A 16247-nucleotide genomic window follows, 5' to 3' on the forward strand; every position below is an offset into this window, starting at 1 on the left:
CCACATTTTTTTTCAATACTATAAAAAAATTAGCTGTCAATATGAAGACTCCTTGCCATGTTCCTACTCTACATAGTGTATCACTGTCACACAGGCTTGTTACACAAAATAACTGATTGAAAAGTAAAGTTGGGAAGGTTGTATCAAAGCCTTTTTTGTTCCACTTCTCAAAAATCAGATGAATGCTAACAACATTCAAAGCACCACATTTAATACTTACCTGTCCTGACAAACATAATACATTTCACAATAAAGCAACTACTACTGCTGGAGCACATTGCTGCTAGCAGTAGTTGTAGTAGTTGTAGTCAATGCTTGTGCTCACACCTGAAGCGCTGCAGAGCGTCCCAGAAGCGGCTATCCGCTCTGCTGCGCGAAGAATAGGCAGCCTATTTTTGACGGAAGACGCGTCAAGCAGCACTGAGCAGATGAGCTGGACAGACACAGAAACGGCAAAGAGAACCCGGTCGATTTTCAAAATAAAAGACCTTGTACAAACTCCCGATCAACAATAAACGCAGATAAAACAGACCAAAAAAGAAACAATCTAACTATGTAGCTTCTTAACCATGGTAGAAGCACAAGGACAACTTACCAAATCAACTAAATCTAAACAATTCAGCAAAATCAGGCAGGTAAAGTGTTCTTATTCTGAAATGCTCCATGTGGGAAATTCAGCCCTGCAGGGAACTGGGGGAAAACAGTTCACAGAGCGCTATGATCGGTTGTAGAAGTCAACAACGTGGGGCAGGCTAAACGCTCCGCTGCTGAAACGCTTCTATTCAATTCAATTCAATTCAATTTTATTTATATAGCGCCAAATCACAACAACAGTTATCTCACAGCACTTTTCATAAAAGAGCAGGTCTAGACTGTACTCTGTGATGTTATTTACAGAAGCCCAACAGTTCCCACCAAGAGCAAGCACTAGGCGACAGAGGCAAGGAAAAACTTCCTTTTAAGAGGCAGAAACCTCGAGCAGAACCATGGCTCAGGGTGGGCGGCCATCTGCCTCGACCGGTTGGGGGTGAAGGAGAGAGAGAAAGAGAGAGGGATGTAAGGAGAGAGAGAGGGGAGGGAGGCAGCCTACACAATATACACACAGAGGTACAGACAGTGAAGGTAATGTTGCTATAGACTGAATGAAAAATGGTACAGATATTTATAATAGTGTTAATGGTAACCATCGTAATGTTAATGATTATAATAACAATAAGACTAGCAACAATAGTCGTTGCAGTAGAGGGTGTCGAGCAGGAACACAGGGGCAGCAGGTGATCCGCAGCCACAGATCCAGACTCCACAGCTCCAGAGCCAGAAAACCTGCAGGAAGTGATAGGAGGAGAGAGGAGAGGGACGAGAAAGCACAAGACTACCAGAAAGGGGAGAAGTTGTGTTAGTAACATGCAATAATGGGATAAGGTTGCATACAGAGGGAGAGAAAGTAGAGGAGAGAGGAGCTCAGTGCATCATGGGAAATCCCCCGGCAGTCTAGGCCTATAGCAGCATAACTAAGGGATGGTTCAGGACTACCTGAGCCAGCCCTAACTATAAGCTTTATCAAAGAGGAAAGTCTTAAGCCTACTCTTAAATGTGGAGATGGTGTCTGCCTCCTGAACCCAAACTGGAACCTGGTTCCACAGGAGAGGAGCTTGATAGCTGAACGCTCTGGCTCCTAGTCTACTTTTGGAGACTCTAGGAACCACAAGTAACCCTGCATTCTGGTGGGGTAGTAAGGTACTATGAGCTCTTTAAGATAAGATGGTGCCTGACCATTAAGAGCTTTGTAGGTAAGAAGAATGATTTTAAATTCTATTCTGGATTTTACTGGAAGCCAATGCAAAGAAGCTAAGACAGGAGAAATGTGATCTCTTTTCCTGGTTCCTGTCAGAACACATGCTGCAGCATTCTGGATCAGCTGAAGAGTCTTAATGGACTTTTTCGAGCAGCCTGATAATAAGGAATTGCAGTAATCCAGCCTAGAAGTAACAAATGTATGGACTAGTTTTTCTGCATCATTTTTAGACAGGATGTTCCTGATTTTCGCAATATTACGTAGGTGAAAAAAAGCGGTCCTTGAAATTTGCTTAATGTGAGACTTAAACGACATGTCCTGATCAAAGATAACTCCAAGATTCCTCACAGTGGTGCTGGAAGCCAAGGCGATGCCATCCAGGGAAACTATATCTTTAGATAATGCGTCACGGAGGTGCTTAGGCCCCAGAACAATAACTTCAGTTTTTTCTGAGTTTAACATGAGAAAATTACAGGTTACAGGCTTCTGAAATGCTTCCAGTGTGAGTTGACGCCAGGCTGAGGACTATGACGGGTGGATACATGGGTGTAAATCTCATCTCACAGTAGGGGGGGGACACTAAACATAAAATTTCTCAGGAGCAATTTTTGAAGGGGACACAAATTAATACAGCAAAAATTGTCCTTGTATAGGCTGATCTGTCACTTAACATCATAATGCACAAAACCCAACACAACGGTGGATCTACAGTATCAGTACAGTAGTCTAATATCGGTTCACACACAGGAATATAGCTGTAGTAAGAGATGCACAGATTACATTTTTCCTGGCTGATTCCAGTTATTGATTTTTTTTAAAAGGTCTGACCTAATTTTGTCCAATTCCGATTTTATTTATTTTTTACCATTTAGAAGCATCTAGGACTTGAAAAACACACTGAATACAAGACAATTCAGACATAAACAAAACTGAAGCAGTTAGGAGCATCTTAGGAACGTGATGCATAAGGGTCACATTCTTAATTAGAGAATATAAGCAAGATACACGAATGGCATCAGATTATGACCAGGTAAATACAGAGTGACATTTATACATTAAACGACATTTCAGAACGATGGCATGCAATACTTACTTTGTCCTCTGGTTACATGAGGAGTAGATATTCAACTTTGAGCTTATTTACTTGACCTACGAACTGGGGAGTTTAGTAATTTTTGACATTAAATTTGAGCTGGAAAATTAATCGAGTAGTATAGGATTACATTTCTTTATCATTTATCATTATTTTCTAAAGGAAGTGTCAGAAAGTGTTGGGACAAAGCATTGGTTACAACATAAAATGAAGAAATGTCAGGGATCCTAGCTGAAAATTAAAACACTGCAAAATTAACTTTATACTTTATATTCTTTTCAACAACAAATATCAACAACAACATGGTAACATAACTTCTCAAATGGAGTGGAGAGACCTAGTTAAGTAACTTAAAGATTATTTAATTAAACAAGGTAATACTTTGAGTTTTGAGGAGACAGTACTCCTTGTTTACACAAAGGAATTCAGGGCTGTCCTCCTCTGGTGTCCTGGAGTTTCTCGCAAATTCACATCTGGGTGTGAGGAGGAGAATATCCTTTGATGTGAGGTAATTAAACAAAGAGGGAGGTCAGTTGCCATGGTTACGTGTGTGGGGGTTTCCTGCCCTCTCTTAAAAAGAGTTCTGATAGGCTGTTCAGGGAGAAAGCAAATTTCTGGTTAGTGTTTCTTTGTCATTTTAACAGTCAGGCACCGAGTCTTATCTGGCTGCGGCATCAGAGGTGGAAAGTTTTACGATCAAACTGCCCAGAAACAGCACTTAGGGAAAGCAAACCTTTCACCTCCTCCTTTGGTCACTTCAGCTGTCTGTTGAGGGTTGATATCTCAAACCCCCTCCTTTTCTTTCTCTCAGGGAGAGAGAAAGACTTTGGGATCTCCAAATTTATTTGATATAAAATGAACAAATCCACACTAGTTTGTTCACAACATTGTTCATAACATTTTGACATCGTATTAATTTTTTATGTGTTTTACAGGCCCTTGTCTTTCTAGAATAGGCCTTGTGATGAGTGTTTAACCATGTGGGCATGGTGGTATGTTTGGTTTGTGAGATTGAGTGTGATGTAGTTTTAGTGTATAAACAATTCAAAGCAGACCAACGGAAACAGTGATAGCTGCCATTAACTTGGCCAAGTTGTCTCTACACTTCAGAGTCCATGAACTTTGGTTGAACAATTGCTGCTACTGATGTTCATGAAATGTTTTTGTATAAGCAAATGTATACTTATTTGGGATAGTCTATGCTATTGCAAAGGTATTAGCAACATTTTGAGGTTGTACATAATGATGTATTCCTCCAGGGCAACAGCGACATACAGAATTTCTTTTACCAGCAACTCTCGCTTGCTTCCAACTTCCTCTGTAACAATGAGAAGGCCAGTGTTCACTCCTTTTGTAGCTTGATGAGCCTTTTGTAGAAATTTGATGATTATTTTACTTTATAGGAGACTGGTTAAAACTAGATAAAACTTTTTTGCCTCAAGGAGTTCATTGAACACTGGTCAAACCCATTTAAAGATCCTTTTTATTTTACAACCGTAAATGTTTTGGGATTGGGAGGGGAATATATTACATATAACATATTTCTAGATATTTTATACGCTTCCTTTTGGTTTGATTTACAAAATAACCTTTTAAAGATTTCGACAAAGACATACTAACAAAGCTAAAGAAGCTACCACAACTATTTTTAATCCCTGATTTTAGGGCGTGTTGCAGCCTCCTCAGCACCAGTACTTCCCTCGTCAATGCCCATCTTTGTGGAATCTACTAGCCATTTATCTGCTATACAGCTCAGACAGCTGAGGTGGATAAATTGAAACCTAGAAAGCAGAAAATGCAGAAGGATAAAACAGACCACCTATGACAATTATGAACATGTAATATTGTAATTTTAATACAAACAATGACAATCTCTTCCTTATCTAGTAGTGTTAGCCAGTGTTGTTAAGCAGTTGATAATAAGAATCACTACATGGATGTGAGCTTCAGCTGCATCAGGAGCATTTTAATATAAAGAAAGGTTGACTAAGATGCCACATAAATCCATCCCAATATGATTGAATATGTCCCTGATGGGTGTGTCTCTCAGCTAAAAATAAACTGTGTTGGTAAAAAGGTGAATACTTATTCTATGAATGACAAAAGCTAAGTGTTTCTCCCAGTGTAACAGGAAATAATCATACAAATGGGTTTTGCTAGGCAACAGTCATGTAGACATAGAGCCAATAAACAACACCAGCTGATGCAACTCTGCAGCAAATGAATGAGCCAAACAGTAGCCAGAAACACAATTTAAATCAGTTCAGCCACAATAAACAAAACAATGCCCGATTAATATAGACTGCACTTTACTGCAATTTCACCAGAACTGTGAACCCTGGTCAAACCCGTTTAAAGATCCTTCTTATTTTGTAACCATAAATTTTGGGATTGGGAGGGGAATATATTGAACATATTTCTAGGTATTTTTCATGCTTCCTTTTGGTTTGATTTACAAAAGAACCTTTTAAAATTACCCTCCTTTTATATTTTTGTGTAAAATTTATTCTTGTACTTTTTGTATTTTTACAGCAACACTTTTAATGAAAAAAAAAGACTGGAACATGTAGGCCTATACTCCTTGTATTGAAAACAATCTCTGGTTCCACACTGGTGTTGTGTCGTTCAAAGAACGTTTCGTTCATTTGACCTAATCTTGTACATGACTCAGGAGGAACGGGTTGTCTCAGTGAGTAATTCGTTCATTTTCACGCATGCGTGAATAGTCTTGGACTCTTACGTTCACTCCTTACACAGCAGGTGCATGGTCTCCGTCAGCACAGGAAACAGTATTGATTAGTTCACGACACTTAACTGTGGTTCTCTGGGTTTGAGTCGTTCATTTTTCACATGACATCTCGTCTACTGTGGAGCAGGAATGAACTAATCGTTGAAGAGCTCACATGGGTCCGCCTCTGGGAGCAATGACCTAAACCCAACAGCAAGTCCACCATTTTAAATTTATGTACTACTCCTAGCAGGTTGGCACCGTAGACTGTATACAATTGTTGTTATTGTAATGGCTACTGGACATTTGACAGCTGATATAACATTGTCTGTGTTCAAAGGACAACACAAAAACATATTGTTGACTATTGTTACTGTCATTGGGGCGGCTGTGGCTCAGGAGATAGAGTGGTTTGCTGGTTAATTGGAAGGTCGACGATTCAATCCCCGGCTCCTCCAGGCTGCATGTCGAAGTATACTTGGGCAAGATACTGAACCCCGAATTGCCTCTGGTGGCTGTTCCACCAGTGAATGAATGTGTGTGTGAATGGTGAATGCAGATGTAGTTTAAAAGCGCTTTGAGTGGTCGAAAAGACTAGAAAGGTGCTATACAAATATGGAGCATTTACATCCCTATCAATGTGTTCCTCCCTTATTTCAAATTCTCTCAAATATGTGACATAATAGTACTCAACCAAACTGAGGCATTTAGGCATTTAGTCCAGAGATGGAGGATTTTTTGGGGACAGGGATGATTGTGTAGCGTTTGAAGCAGGAGGGAACTTCACACAGCCCCAGTGATCTGTTGAAGATCTGTGTGAAGATGGGGGCCAGCTGGTCTGCACAGATTTTCAGGCAGGATGGAGACACACTGTCGGGGCCAGGAGCCTTCCTGATCTTCTGCCTTTGGAAGAGGTGGGTCACGTCCTCTTCACAGATCTTGAGTGCAGGTGAGGGGTCAGAGGGGGGGTGGCAGTGTGTCAGAGGGGGAAGGTGACTGTTTGAAGATGGTGTTTGAGCGGGGGAGAGGTGTGACTGTGGGCTTTTCAAACCTACAAAAATCTCATCCTCAGCGTCATACGTGCATCCAGTTCATGTAGTGATTTCGACATTTCTTCTAATTTCATTGTCAGACCAGTGATTACTCTCAGCATCTAACCAGACTGCACCCCGATGGTGTCAATCCTTCTCTGATCTTCCACAGACCGGTCTGAGATGTTACGAAACAGTTCATCGTTTTGATCAGCCCTTTGATGTAAAACCTTCAGCTTTTCGTTCACCCCATTTAAGCACTCTTTAAGTTCCCCAGACAGCTTTTGGGTAAAGAGTTTATACTTTGCCAGACATGACACAAAGCGAAATAGCTTTTGGGTAAATTTACTGGCGGCTGTTGAATTCTGTCTGGAGTTTTAAACGTTCTTTGTAAAATTCAGGGGAAATTAACTTATCCTTGGGGCCTATTTTTCTGGCCACTAAACACAATCCTAGCAACTATACCAAGTGCACTAATCAATTAGAAGAGAGCGGTCATTAACAGGCGTGGCTGAGGTGGTATTTGGCTCTAGGGCTATTGAGTCAGGTGCCATTTCAGAGTAAGCAGGGTAGGCGTTCGGAAGAAGACAGTTAGAAGCTAGGCGAATATTTTCGACACCAGCTTAAACAGTCCTCAGTTATACCTAATAGGGTAATACCCATAGGCCTAGAGGATTGGACCCTTTAAGACGGAGAGCTGGTCCAGTACCTCCTGAACAGGGGTAATGGGTTCAGGGCCTACGGGTATTACCCTATTAGGTATAACTGAGGACTGTCCTTTGTGTGATGCAATTACGAGGTCATTAGTAATTTTTACCAGTGCTGTCTCTGTGCTATGATGAACTCTGATGAATCCTGACTGAAAATCCTCAAATAAACTATTGCTATGTAGAAAGTAGAAATAGAGCCAGTAGCACTATGAACAACATGATCGATTGGGGAAGTAGTAGTCCTCCGTTACTTTGTGACTTGACAATGAATTTAGAGCTGATGGTACCACATCCTTAAATTTAGCTACATCACTATCAGACAGACATCTTGTATAGAAATTTTTACCTAGTGGTGTGTAGTTCCGCAGTACAAAATCAAAAGATGTCAAATGGTGGTCAGATAAAAAGGGATTCTGTGGGAACACTGTTAAATGTTCAATTTCAATGCCATATACCAGAACAAGGTTGAGGGTGTGGTTAAAACAGTGAGTTGGTTTATGAACACTTTGAGAGATTGAATCTAATAGAGATAAACGCAGTACTAAGGCTATCATTCTCAGCGTCCACATGAATATTAAAATCCCCTACAATAATGACTTTGTCTGTTTTAAGGACTAAAGTTTTCAAAAAATTGGTTGCAGTGATTTCCAACATCTTAAATATTGTCTTTACCATGTCTGCTACAAAATGTTTTCCATTATCTGAGCTGATTTGATGGAATAGATGGAAAGGCCTCCTTACATAAAAATCTTGCCACTGTTTTACAGTCTTGATGTGCTGTAAGCCTCAACCAATCGACTAAATCTATCAGTCACAACTAAGATGGACCCCATCCTTCCCACTTGTGTTGTCATGTCTACGTAGTCTAACATAAGATGTCTAAATGGTCCATCTGGTGGAGGAAAGTAAAAGTAAGTAACAATTGCAGCTGAAAAGCCTTTTCTTACATTGCTGAAACAATGACTTTATATTCTGTATTGCTAGCGTGGGTTAGGGCAAACCGAGGGCTAGTGAGCAATGCATGCAATTGGTGGGATGTGTATGCATTGCATGAGCTTCAACTGGCAGACAGATAGACTTACATTCTCCTGAAAAATTTCTTGATAAACTCTGGAATTCAAAAGGTGTCCTCCCATGAGCTCCATTCTTGTTCAGTGATTGACGTATCATAGAGTCGTCAACAGAAATGTTAGCATGTTCCTGACACTCTAGGATCCCTCTTAACCTCAATGAGCATTCTGCGCTGTGCTCGTGCAGTGATCTTTGTGCAACGACCACTCCTAGGGAGAGTAGCAACAGTGCTCCTTTGTGAGATGTCCGAAATTAACTAAACTGAAGGGGAAATTTATAGCCCTGTAGCTCCTCCATTCTACTGTTTTCAGTACACTTCTTCTTTTATTCACAGCTTTTTCCTAAACTGTGTTGTCAAACTTACTTGGTCTGTGTTAACATAACTATGGGGCTTTAATTAAAAAATGTTTGACAATGACAATTCAATTTAATTTAAGACCCCAGGAATGGTAATGCCTGAAAAAGGTGTTACCATTTACACCCTTAAAACAATATATATTTCAAAATATATATATACTTAATAGCAACTACATAAAACAAAGGTTTATGTGTTTCAGGTTAAATGCATTTAAAAACACTGCATGAGAAATCTTTGTTGTACTGAAAAAAGTCACTTTTGTGTCCACATGTACAGTAGCACTGTAGCTCTGTGTTTCATGTGCTCTTCACGTAATCACACACCTCTGCACAACTGACAGTTTCTGGCTACATCACACATTATACTGATCTTAAAACACAATGAATAGTATCTTGTGACACAACAATGACACTCATAATCTTGGCACAGCAGGCCAGCGTAGAGACATATCTAGTTAGCTATTTAACACTTTACTTTTTAATTGTGCTTTACTCATGAATTCATTGCATACACTTGTCAAGTTCATACAAGGACACCTTCACTGAAAAAACAAAACACTGTATGGGCTCTGGATTCTATAGTGTGCATAGGCTTGCTGGCCCCATAAATACAATTCTTTGCTTGTCCTGGACTGTTTTTTGTATTATACTAAATATTCAAGTGTGCTTCTGTATTGGCCAATTTGTCATTGCTCCACCAGCAAAATATTTCCTTCCTTCATTACACCCATTTAAGTTTAACTGAATCATTGATCATATTTGTGCTTTCAGAATATATTTTTCTCCCAGACATGTTTTTTATAACAAAACTCTTTTCCATCTTGCCATGCTCAATTTCAGATGTGTTCCGTCAGTCCCTCCTCTCATCTTTGATTCCCTCCCTCCCCCTGCTCCACATAACATGAGCTCTTGGCTGTTGTGATGGTGTTGTGCAATGCTCTGTAAGTTTAATATTTAATTTCCAATGTATGTGTTCCAGCACTGGGAGGTGTTTATGGTGATAACAGAGTTTTTCATCATGGTGCCTGCACTGGTTGGATTAAAAGGAAACCTGGAGATGACCCTGGCTGCTCGCCTCTCAACTGCTGTAAGAACGGATAGGTGTTACATATTTTTAGATCCTCATACATTCAGAAATGTACAACTTTCTTCAAGGCCTAACAAAACATTAGGCTAAGCCTTGGAAGTAATTAGTACCTTTATACATAGATATAGCTATAATATAGTTATGTGGATGCTTTTAAAATTATGACAAAAATACTGAGGAAAGAGTAATGATGTTTTAGGGTGCAATGTAATCTGACGATCAAGGTCATAATCTGACAATCAAGGGGTGGTGATGGGGCAGTGGTTAAGACACATGCTTTTGGTGTGAGAGACCTGGGTTCGGATCAACTGTGAGACACCAATGTGTCCCTGAACAAGACACCTGAGCAACCCCTAGTTGCTCCAGAGGCGTGCAACCTCTGACATATACAGCAATTGTAAGTCGCTTTGGATAAAAGCGACAAAAAAGAACTACCTTATTTCATTTCATAGCTGTTGTAAAATGACATACAGTGGGGGAAATAAGTATTTGACCCCTTGCTGATTTTGCAGGTTTGCCCACTTACAAAGAATGCAACGATCTATAATTTTAATCATATGTACATTCTAACAGTGAAAGACAGAATCCCAAAGAAAATTCCAGAAAATCACATCATATGAATTTATAAAAATTGATAACCATCTGATGAGGAAAAACAAGTATTTGACCCCCTGGACAAACAGCATGTTAATATTTTGTAGAAAAGCCATTATTGGCCAGCACAGATGTCAAACGGTTTTTATAGTTGGTGACAAGGTTTGTGCACATTTCGGCAGGGATGTTGGCCCACTCCTCCCTGCAGACAGCCTCCAAATCATTCAGGTTCCGAGGTTGTCGCCTGGCAACTCGAATTTTAAGCTCCCTCCAAAGATTTTCAATTGGATTCAGGTCAGGAGACTGGCTAGGCCACTCCAGAACCTTGATGTGCTTCTTCTTCAGCCACTCTTTTGTTGCTTTGGCGGTGTGCTTAGGGTCGTTGTCGTGCTGAAACACCCATCCTCGACCCATCTTCAGCTCTCTCACTGAGGGAAGGAGATGTTGGTCCAGAATTCCACGATACATGGCCCCGTCCATCCTCCCCTCAATACGATGGAGTTGTCCCGTCCCCTTGGCTGAAAAGCACCCCCAAAGCATGATGTTGCCACCACCATGCTTGACGGTGGGGATGGTGTTCTTTGGGTTGTACTCGGTGTTCTTTGCCCTCCAAACACGACGAGTTGAGGCCAAAAAGTTCTATTTTGGTCTCATCTGACCACATCACCTTCTTCCAGGCCTCTTCTGAGTCGTCCAGGTGGTGAGTGGCGAACTTCATGCGGGCCTGTACATGTTTCTTCTTGAGCAGGGGGACCTTGCGTGCGCTGCAGGATTTCAATCCATAACGGCGTAGTGTGTTACCAACCGTTTCTTTTGTAACTGTGGTCCCAGCTGCCTTCAGTTGATTCATCATTCATCCTCACCGTTCGCATGATCAGGGACACCCCACGAGGCGAGATCTTGTGTGGAGGCCCAGACCGAGGGAGGTTGGCGGTGGTGTGGTGCTTCTTCCATTTCCTGATAACTGCACCGACAGTTGATCTTTTCTCTCCAAGTTGCTTTCCGATTCTCTTGTAGCCCATCCCAGCCTTGTGCAGATCAACAATCTTGTCCCTGATGTCCGTAGAAAGCTCTTTGGTCTTGCCCATGGTGGTGATGTTGGATGCTGGTTGTTTGGGTGTTGACAGGTGTCTTTTATACAGGTAACGAGGTGAGGCAGGTGTATTTGATGTAGATAATTGGTTGGGATTGGGGCTGTGTCTTAAAGAAAGACTAACTGGCTTGTAGGAGCCAGAATACTTGCTGTTTGGTAGGGGGTCAAATACTTGTTTTTCCTCATCAGATGGTTATCAATTTTTATAAATTCATATGATGTGATTTTCTGGAATTTTCTTTGGGATTCTGTCTTTCACTGTTAGAATGTACATATGATTAAAATTGTAGATTGTTGCATTCTTTGTAAGTGGGCAAACCTGCAAAATCAGCAAGGGGTCAAATACTTTTTTCCCCCACTGTATCCTTAGTTGGACCCTTGTATGTATCCTGCAATGTGTACTGTGTAATTAAATAGTTTAAGTGTAGTTTATTACTATGTCCCTCATAAATGCAAACTTGTTACTGCCTTATTCCCTGTACTTTATTGACACCTGTATGTACAGAACAATTACACTATAATTTGTTCACTGTAATTTAAAGTATTACCCAAACCACAGGTTGTAAAAAAATGTACCTGGTCAATTTGCAGTGGGACCTAACTGATTATCTGCTCAGCTCATAATACCTCACTTAGACCTGAATGTCTACTTGTCTGCCATTTCAGATTACGTTTTTAAACAGTGAGCTATGACATCCTGTACCAACCTGTAATTGTAACACCTAATTTGGTCAAATGTGTATTTGACATCTAATCTGACTTAAATAATAGAAAGTGCCTTTTCTTTACATTATAAAAAAATGAATGGTTTCGTCTTCATGTCTTTAGTCCAACACAGGCCAAATGGACGATCCTGGTAAACTATGGGCCATGATGTGCAGCAATCTGGCACTTATACAGGTAACATACTGTATTTATACTAATTATTTAGTAAGTATTTATTGTATACTAATATAGCTTACTGTGTTCACCAGTTTAGGCAAAAAAAAAAGAATCTGAATAACCATTGAGATACTTTGTTTAGGAACCTTTTGTACCCTGTAGTCTAATTAATTTTGTGTTTAGTGTTATACATTGTATCTCAGCTGTAGTGTCAGTGCATGGAGTATACTGCCCAAATAAGTCCTAATACCTAATAGCATCTTTATGCTATTATCACGATTGGTACCGTGTGCTCATACAAGTTTTATATCCAGTAGCAGACACTAAAGAACAGCAGGCTGAGATTTACATTATCTTACAAGAGTGAGGAAAATATTTGATTATATCTTTTCATGTGACGACAATGAAGAAATTACACAGCGTACAGTGTACAGCAGCACTATTCAATTCAGAGTTTCCCTCATCTCAAGCCTAACATAGTCAGTTTTTACTAACCTCGCTTTCTGAAACGGGCCTCATCAAACACTGACAGACAACTGGGACAATATATATAGTGACAAACACACACACACACAAGCAGGCAGGGAACAAGGACAGACAGGAAACAAGCATGAGACAAGCAATTACCAAAATGAAACCGGAACAAGCAGACACACTGACAAAAAAAATAAACATGCAGACCAAATCATGACTTTTATTATTTACTTTTATTTTAGACTTGAGGTGCTAATGAGAAATACAATGATTTTTGCATCCTTTGTGTGAGGTGTCTCATGTTTTAAACTGAATATGATTCAACACTGTGAAATCAGGTTACATGTATGTAAAAATATTGTTCAGTTTAGACAACATTCATAACTGATGTAACATTTGAACTGTATTTGTACAAAGACAAGGGGAAAGAACACTGCACACATTTTGTACTCTATGGTAATGTCCCGTCGCTTCATTTTCTGCAGGTTCAGGCGACCGTGGTGGGTTTCCTCGCAGCAATGGCAGCCATGTGTTTAGGTGCAGTTTCTAGAGGGGGGATTGAACTTGACCAGGTCGCTGTTCTCTGTGCTAGCAGCATCACCACTGCCTTTGTTGCTGCTCTTTCTTTGGGTGAGTAACCAAGGAAAGCTTTCATTGTTTGGCATCATAAGCTGAATAAAACTGAACATCTTTTACAATATTTTTTAGTTTTGGCTGAGTTTTTACATCCAAATTTCACTTTGCAAAACTTTTAACACAAAATACTATACCCCAAAATTTGTCTTCAAAATCTGACAATCTGACAAATTAAAACATCTTTCCAATTAGGTATAATCCTGAATGCCGGTTGACTGAACATTACATGAAGTACTCAAATATCACTTAATGTGTCCATTATGTGATGCTGGTGAACATGTACATGTGTATATAAGCTTTAAATTACATCATCTTTGATGCAACACATCTTTGTAAGGCTTAATGAACAGTATAAGCTGTAGTGTACTAGATATTCTCTGGATCCCAGTTTGTATTTTGTATTCCACTATATTTTTTGCTAGGAAAACAGAAACCTCTCCATATTCACCCCTGTTATTAGTCATGATGTGAAGTATGCACAAAAATACTTGATGGTAGGCCATCAACTGTGCATTATGGACGGGGATACATATTTTGGCAGACTGCATGTCCTGCCTAGTAGGACCAATAGGACGCTTTAAGGAGGGGGATTCGGAACAATTTCCAGCAACATCCAAAGGCTATCCATGCAATGGAAACACTGATTACAAGGACAAAATATTGTCTACCATGTTGCATTCAGTTTAATGAACATTTCGAGTCGAGCAGATGTAACATTCAGGCGAGCAATGTATTAAACATTAACTTGATTTTACAACTTGTAACTTGCCTCGGGTTGAAGACCCGTCTCCTGTGTTTTTTGGATGTTTAAAATTAGATGGTTGGTGTCACACCATTGTGTCTATTTCATCTTGGTACACAGGAGTTATTATATAGTTGTTAGAATGTACATTCCTACAGTCATTGGTGTACAATGTAAAGAGTATTGTTGATACAACACAACCCTGTGGAACCCTGTGTTAGTATTTGATCTTGTATAGCATCCCATTGACATTCAATTGCTGTGCCCTGCCCAGTCAGTTAAAAAAAATAATAAAACCGTTTAATCAAGATAGTATTAACATTCATGTTTTCAAGCTTCTTTAAAAGCATATGAGTTTGCACTGTATTAAAGGGTGAACTAAAATTGACAAACAAGACTCTAGCATAAGCTTCTATGTTTTCATGGTGCTTAGAAAAAGAGTGCAAGATGCAAAGGATTGGGTCAACAGTGCTGCGTTCTTGCTTATAGGCAAACTGGTACACATTTGTATATATGTAATTGTACTTGAACTAAAATCTCACCCATACGAGCCACCACATATCAGAACTCTTAGTGAAAGAAATCCTACACCACTTCCAGGTTTGGACGCAGAGGAAGGTCCAGCAAAAACACCTAAACACAATTCATTACAATCCATTCAAATAAATACACATTCTGCACAGCACATACAACCAAATTAATTATCGCCCCAAACATTAACAATAAAGAATTAGCCTGCAACTGGCACTATCAACTTACCAAAGTCAACCCCTGCCTCGCTCGGGTTCCAGCAGGCCAACAGGTTGTTTCACAGTCACAGGAGCATTGAGCAACTCAGTCCTCAGTGATTAAAGCTAAAAATGTGTTCTAATGTTTACAATGATTGGACAATGAGATTTTTAAATCCATCTTTAACCAATTAGTGATAACTCCTTCACTTATATAAAAGTTCTACTCATGGTGCATTAAAATGGTAAGCTTTTTACTATACGTGAGCTTTTTGGATTTATATCTCTGCTGCATTAATGTGTACGTTGCATTGAACTGTTCAAGCAGCTCAACAGCTCTATTAAACTACTTAATATACTGTTGAATCATGAAAGATTGTAATCTAAAAAGTAACTAGTAAGCAAAGATAATGTAGAAGAGTGGAATACAATTATAAAGTTTAATAATAAAAAGTAACAAGTAATATAAAGTAACATTAGCTCTAATTTATAAGATACATTAATTCAGTAATTGGTTACATTCCACCACTGCGAGCAAATAATAATTTTGAAGTTTCATGCATCAAATCTCAACAACATTGGTACTTTTTAGTGTTGGGAAAATTACTCAGAAACAGGGACAGTTTAAAGTAAACAGAGCCCAAAGTTCAACATTATACACACACAACACAAATAAAATGTAAAATCAATAGAATATACAGGTGAAACTTGAAAAATTAGCATATCGTGCAAAAGTTCATTTCAGTAATTCAACTTAAAGGTGAAACTAATATATTATATAGGCTCATTACATGCAAAGTGAGAGATTTCAAGCCTTTGATATAATTTCGATGATTATTGCGTACAGCTTATGAAAAACCCAAATTCAAAATCTCTCTGAAGTCAGCATCTCCATAAAGCTCATCTGCTGAAGGAAGCATAAAGTGCTCTAAAATGTCCTGGTAGACGGCTGCGCTGACTCTGGACTTAATAAAGCACAGTGGACCAACACCAGCAGATGAAATGGCTCCCCAAACCAACACAGACTGTGGAAATTTCAGACTGGACTTCAAGCATCTTAGATTGTGTGCCTCTCCATTCTTCCTCCAGACTCTGGGACCTTGGTTTCCAAATGAGATTCAAAATTTGCTCTCATCAGAAAAGAGGACTTTGGACCACTGAGAAACAGACCAGTTCTTTTTTTCTTTAGCCCAGGTAAGACGCTTCTGACGTTTGTTGTTCAGGAG

At 39.6% G+C, this 16247-nt stretch overlaps 1 protein-coding gene across 3 annotated transcripts in view; it reads left to right on the forward strand.

Moving 5' to 3' along the window:
- Window positions 1–16247, forward strand: part of LOC119906220 (solute carrier family 41 member 1-like) — a 137010-nt gene that overhangs the window by 47856 nt on the left and 72907 nt on the right. For 2 of the 3 annotated variants that reach the window (XM_038723779.1, XM_038723780.1), the window contains exons 3-5: window positions 9765–9872; window positions 12388–12459; window positions 13401–13545. In XM_038723779.1, coding sequence (XP_038579707.1) covers window positions 9765–9872; window positions 12388–12459; window positions 13401–13545 — 325 coding nt within the window. The remainder of the gene's footprint in view (window positions 1–9764; window positions 9873–12387; window positions 12460–13400; window positions 13546–16247) is intronic. The other variant, XM_038723781.1, reaches the window with a different exon arrangement.

Source organism: Micropterus salmoides, unplaced genomic scaffold (assembly GCF_014851395.1).
Source record: "Micropterus salmoides isolate LMB-PRFRI ecotype aquatic unplaced genomic scaffold, ASM1485139v1 Ms_hic_scaffold_16, whole genome shotgun sequence".
In the NCBI taxonomy this organism is placed as follows: Eukaryota; Metazoa; Chordata; class Actinopteri; order Centrarchiformes; family Centrarchidae; genus Micropterus; species Micropterus salmoides.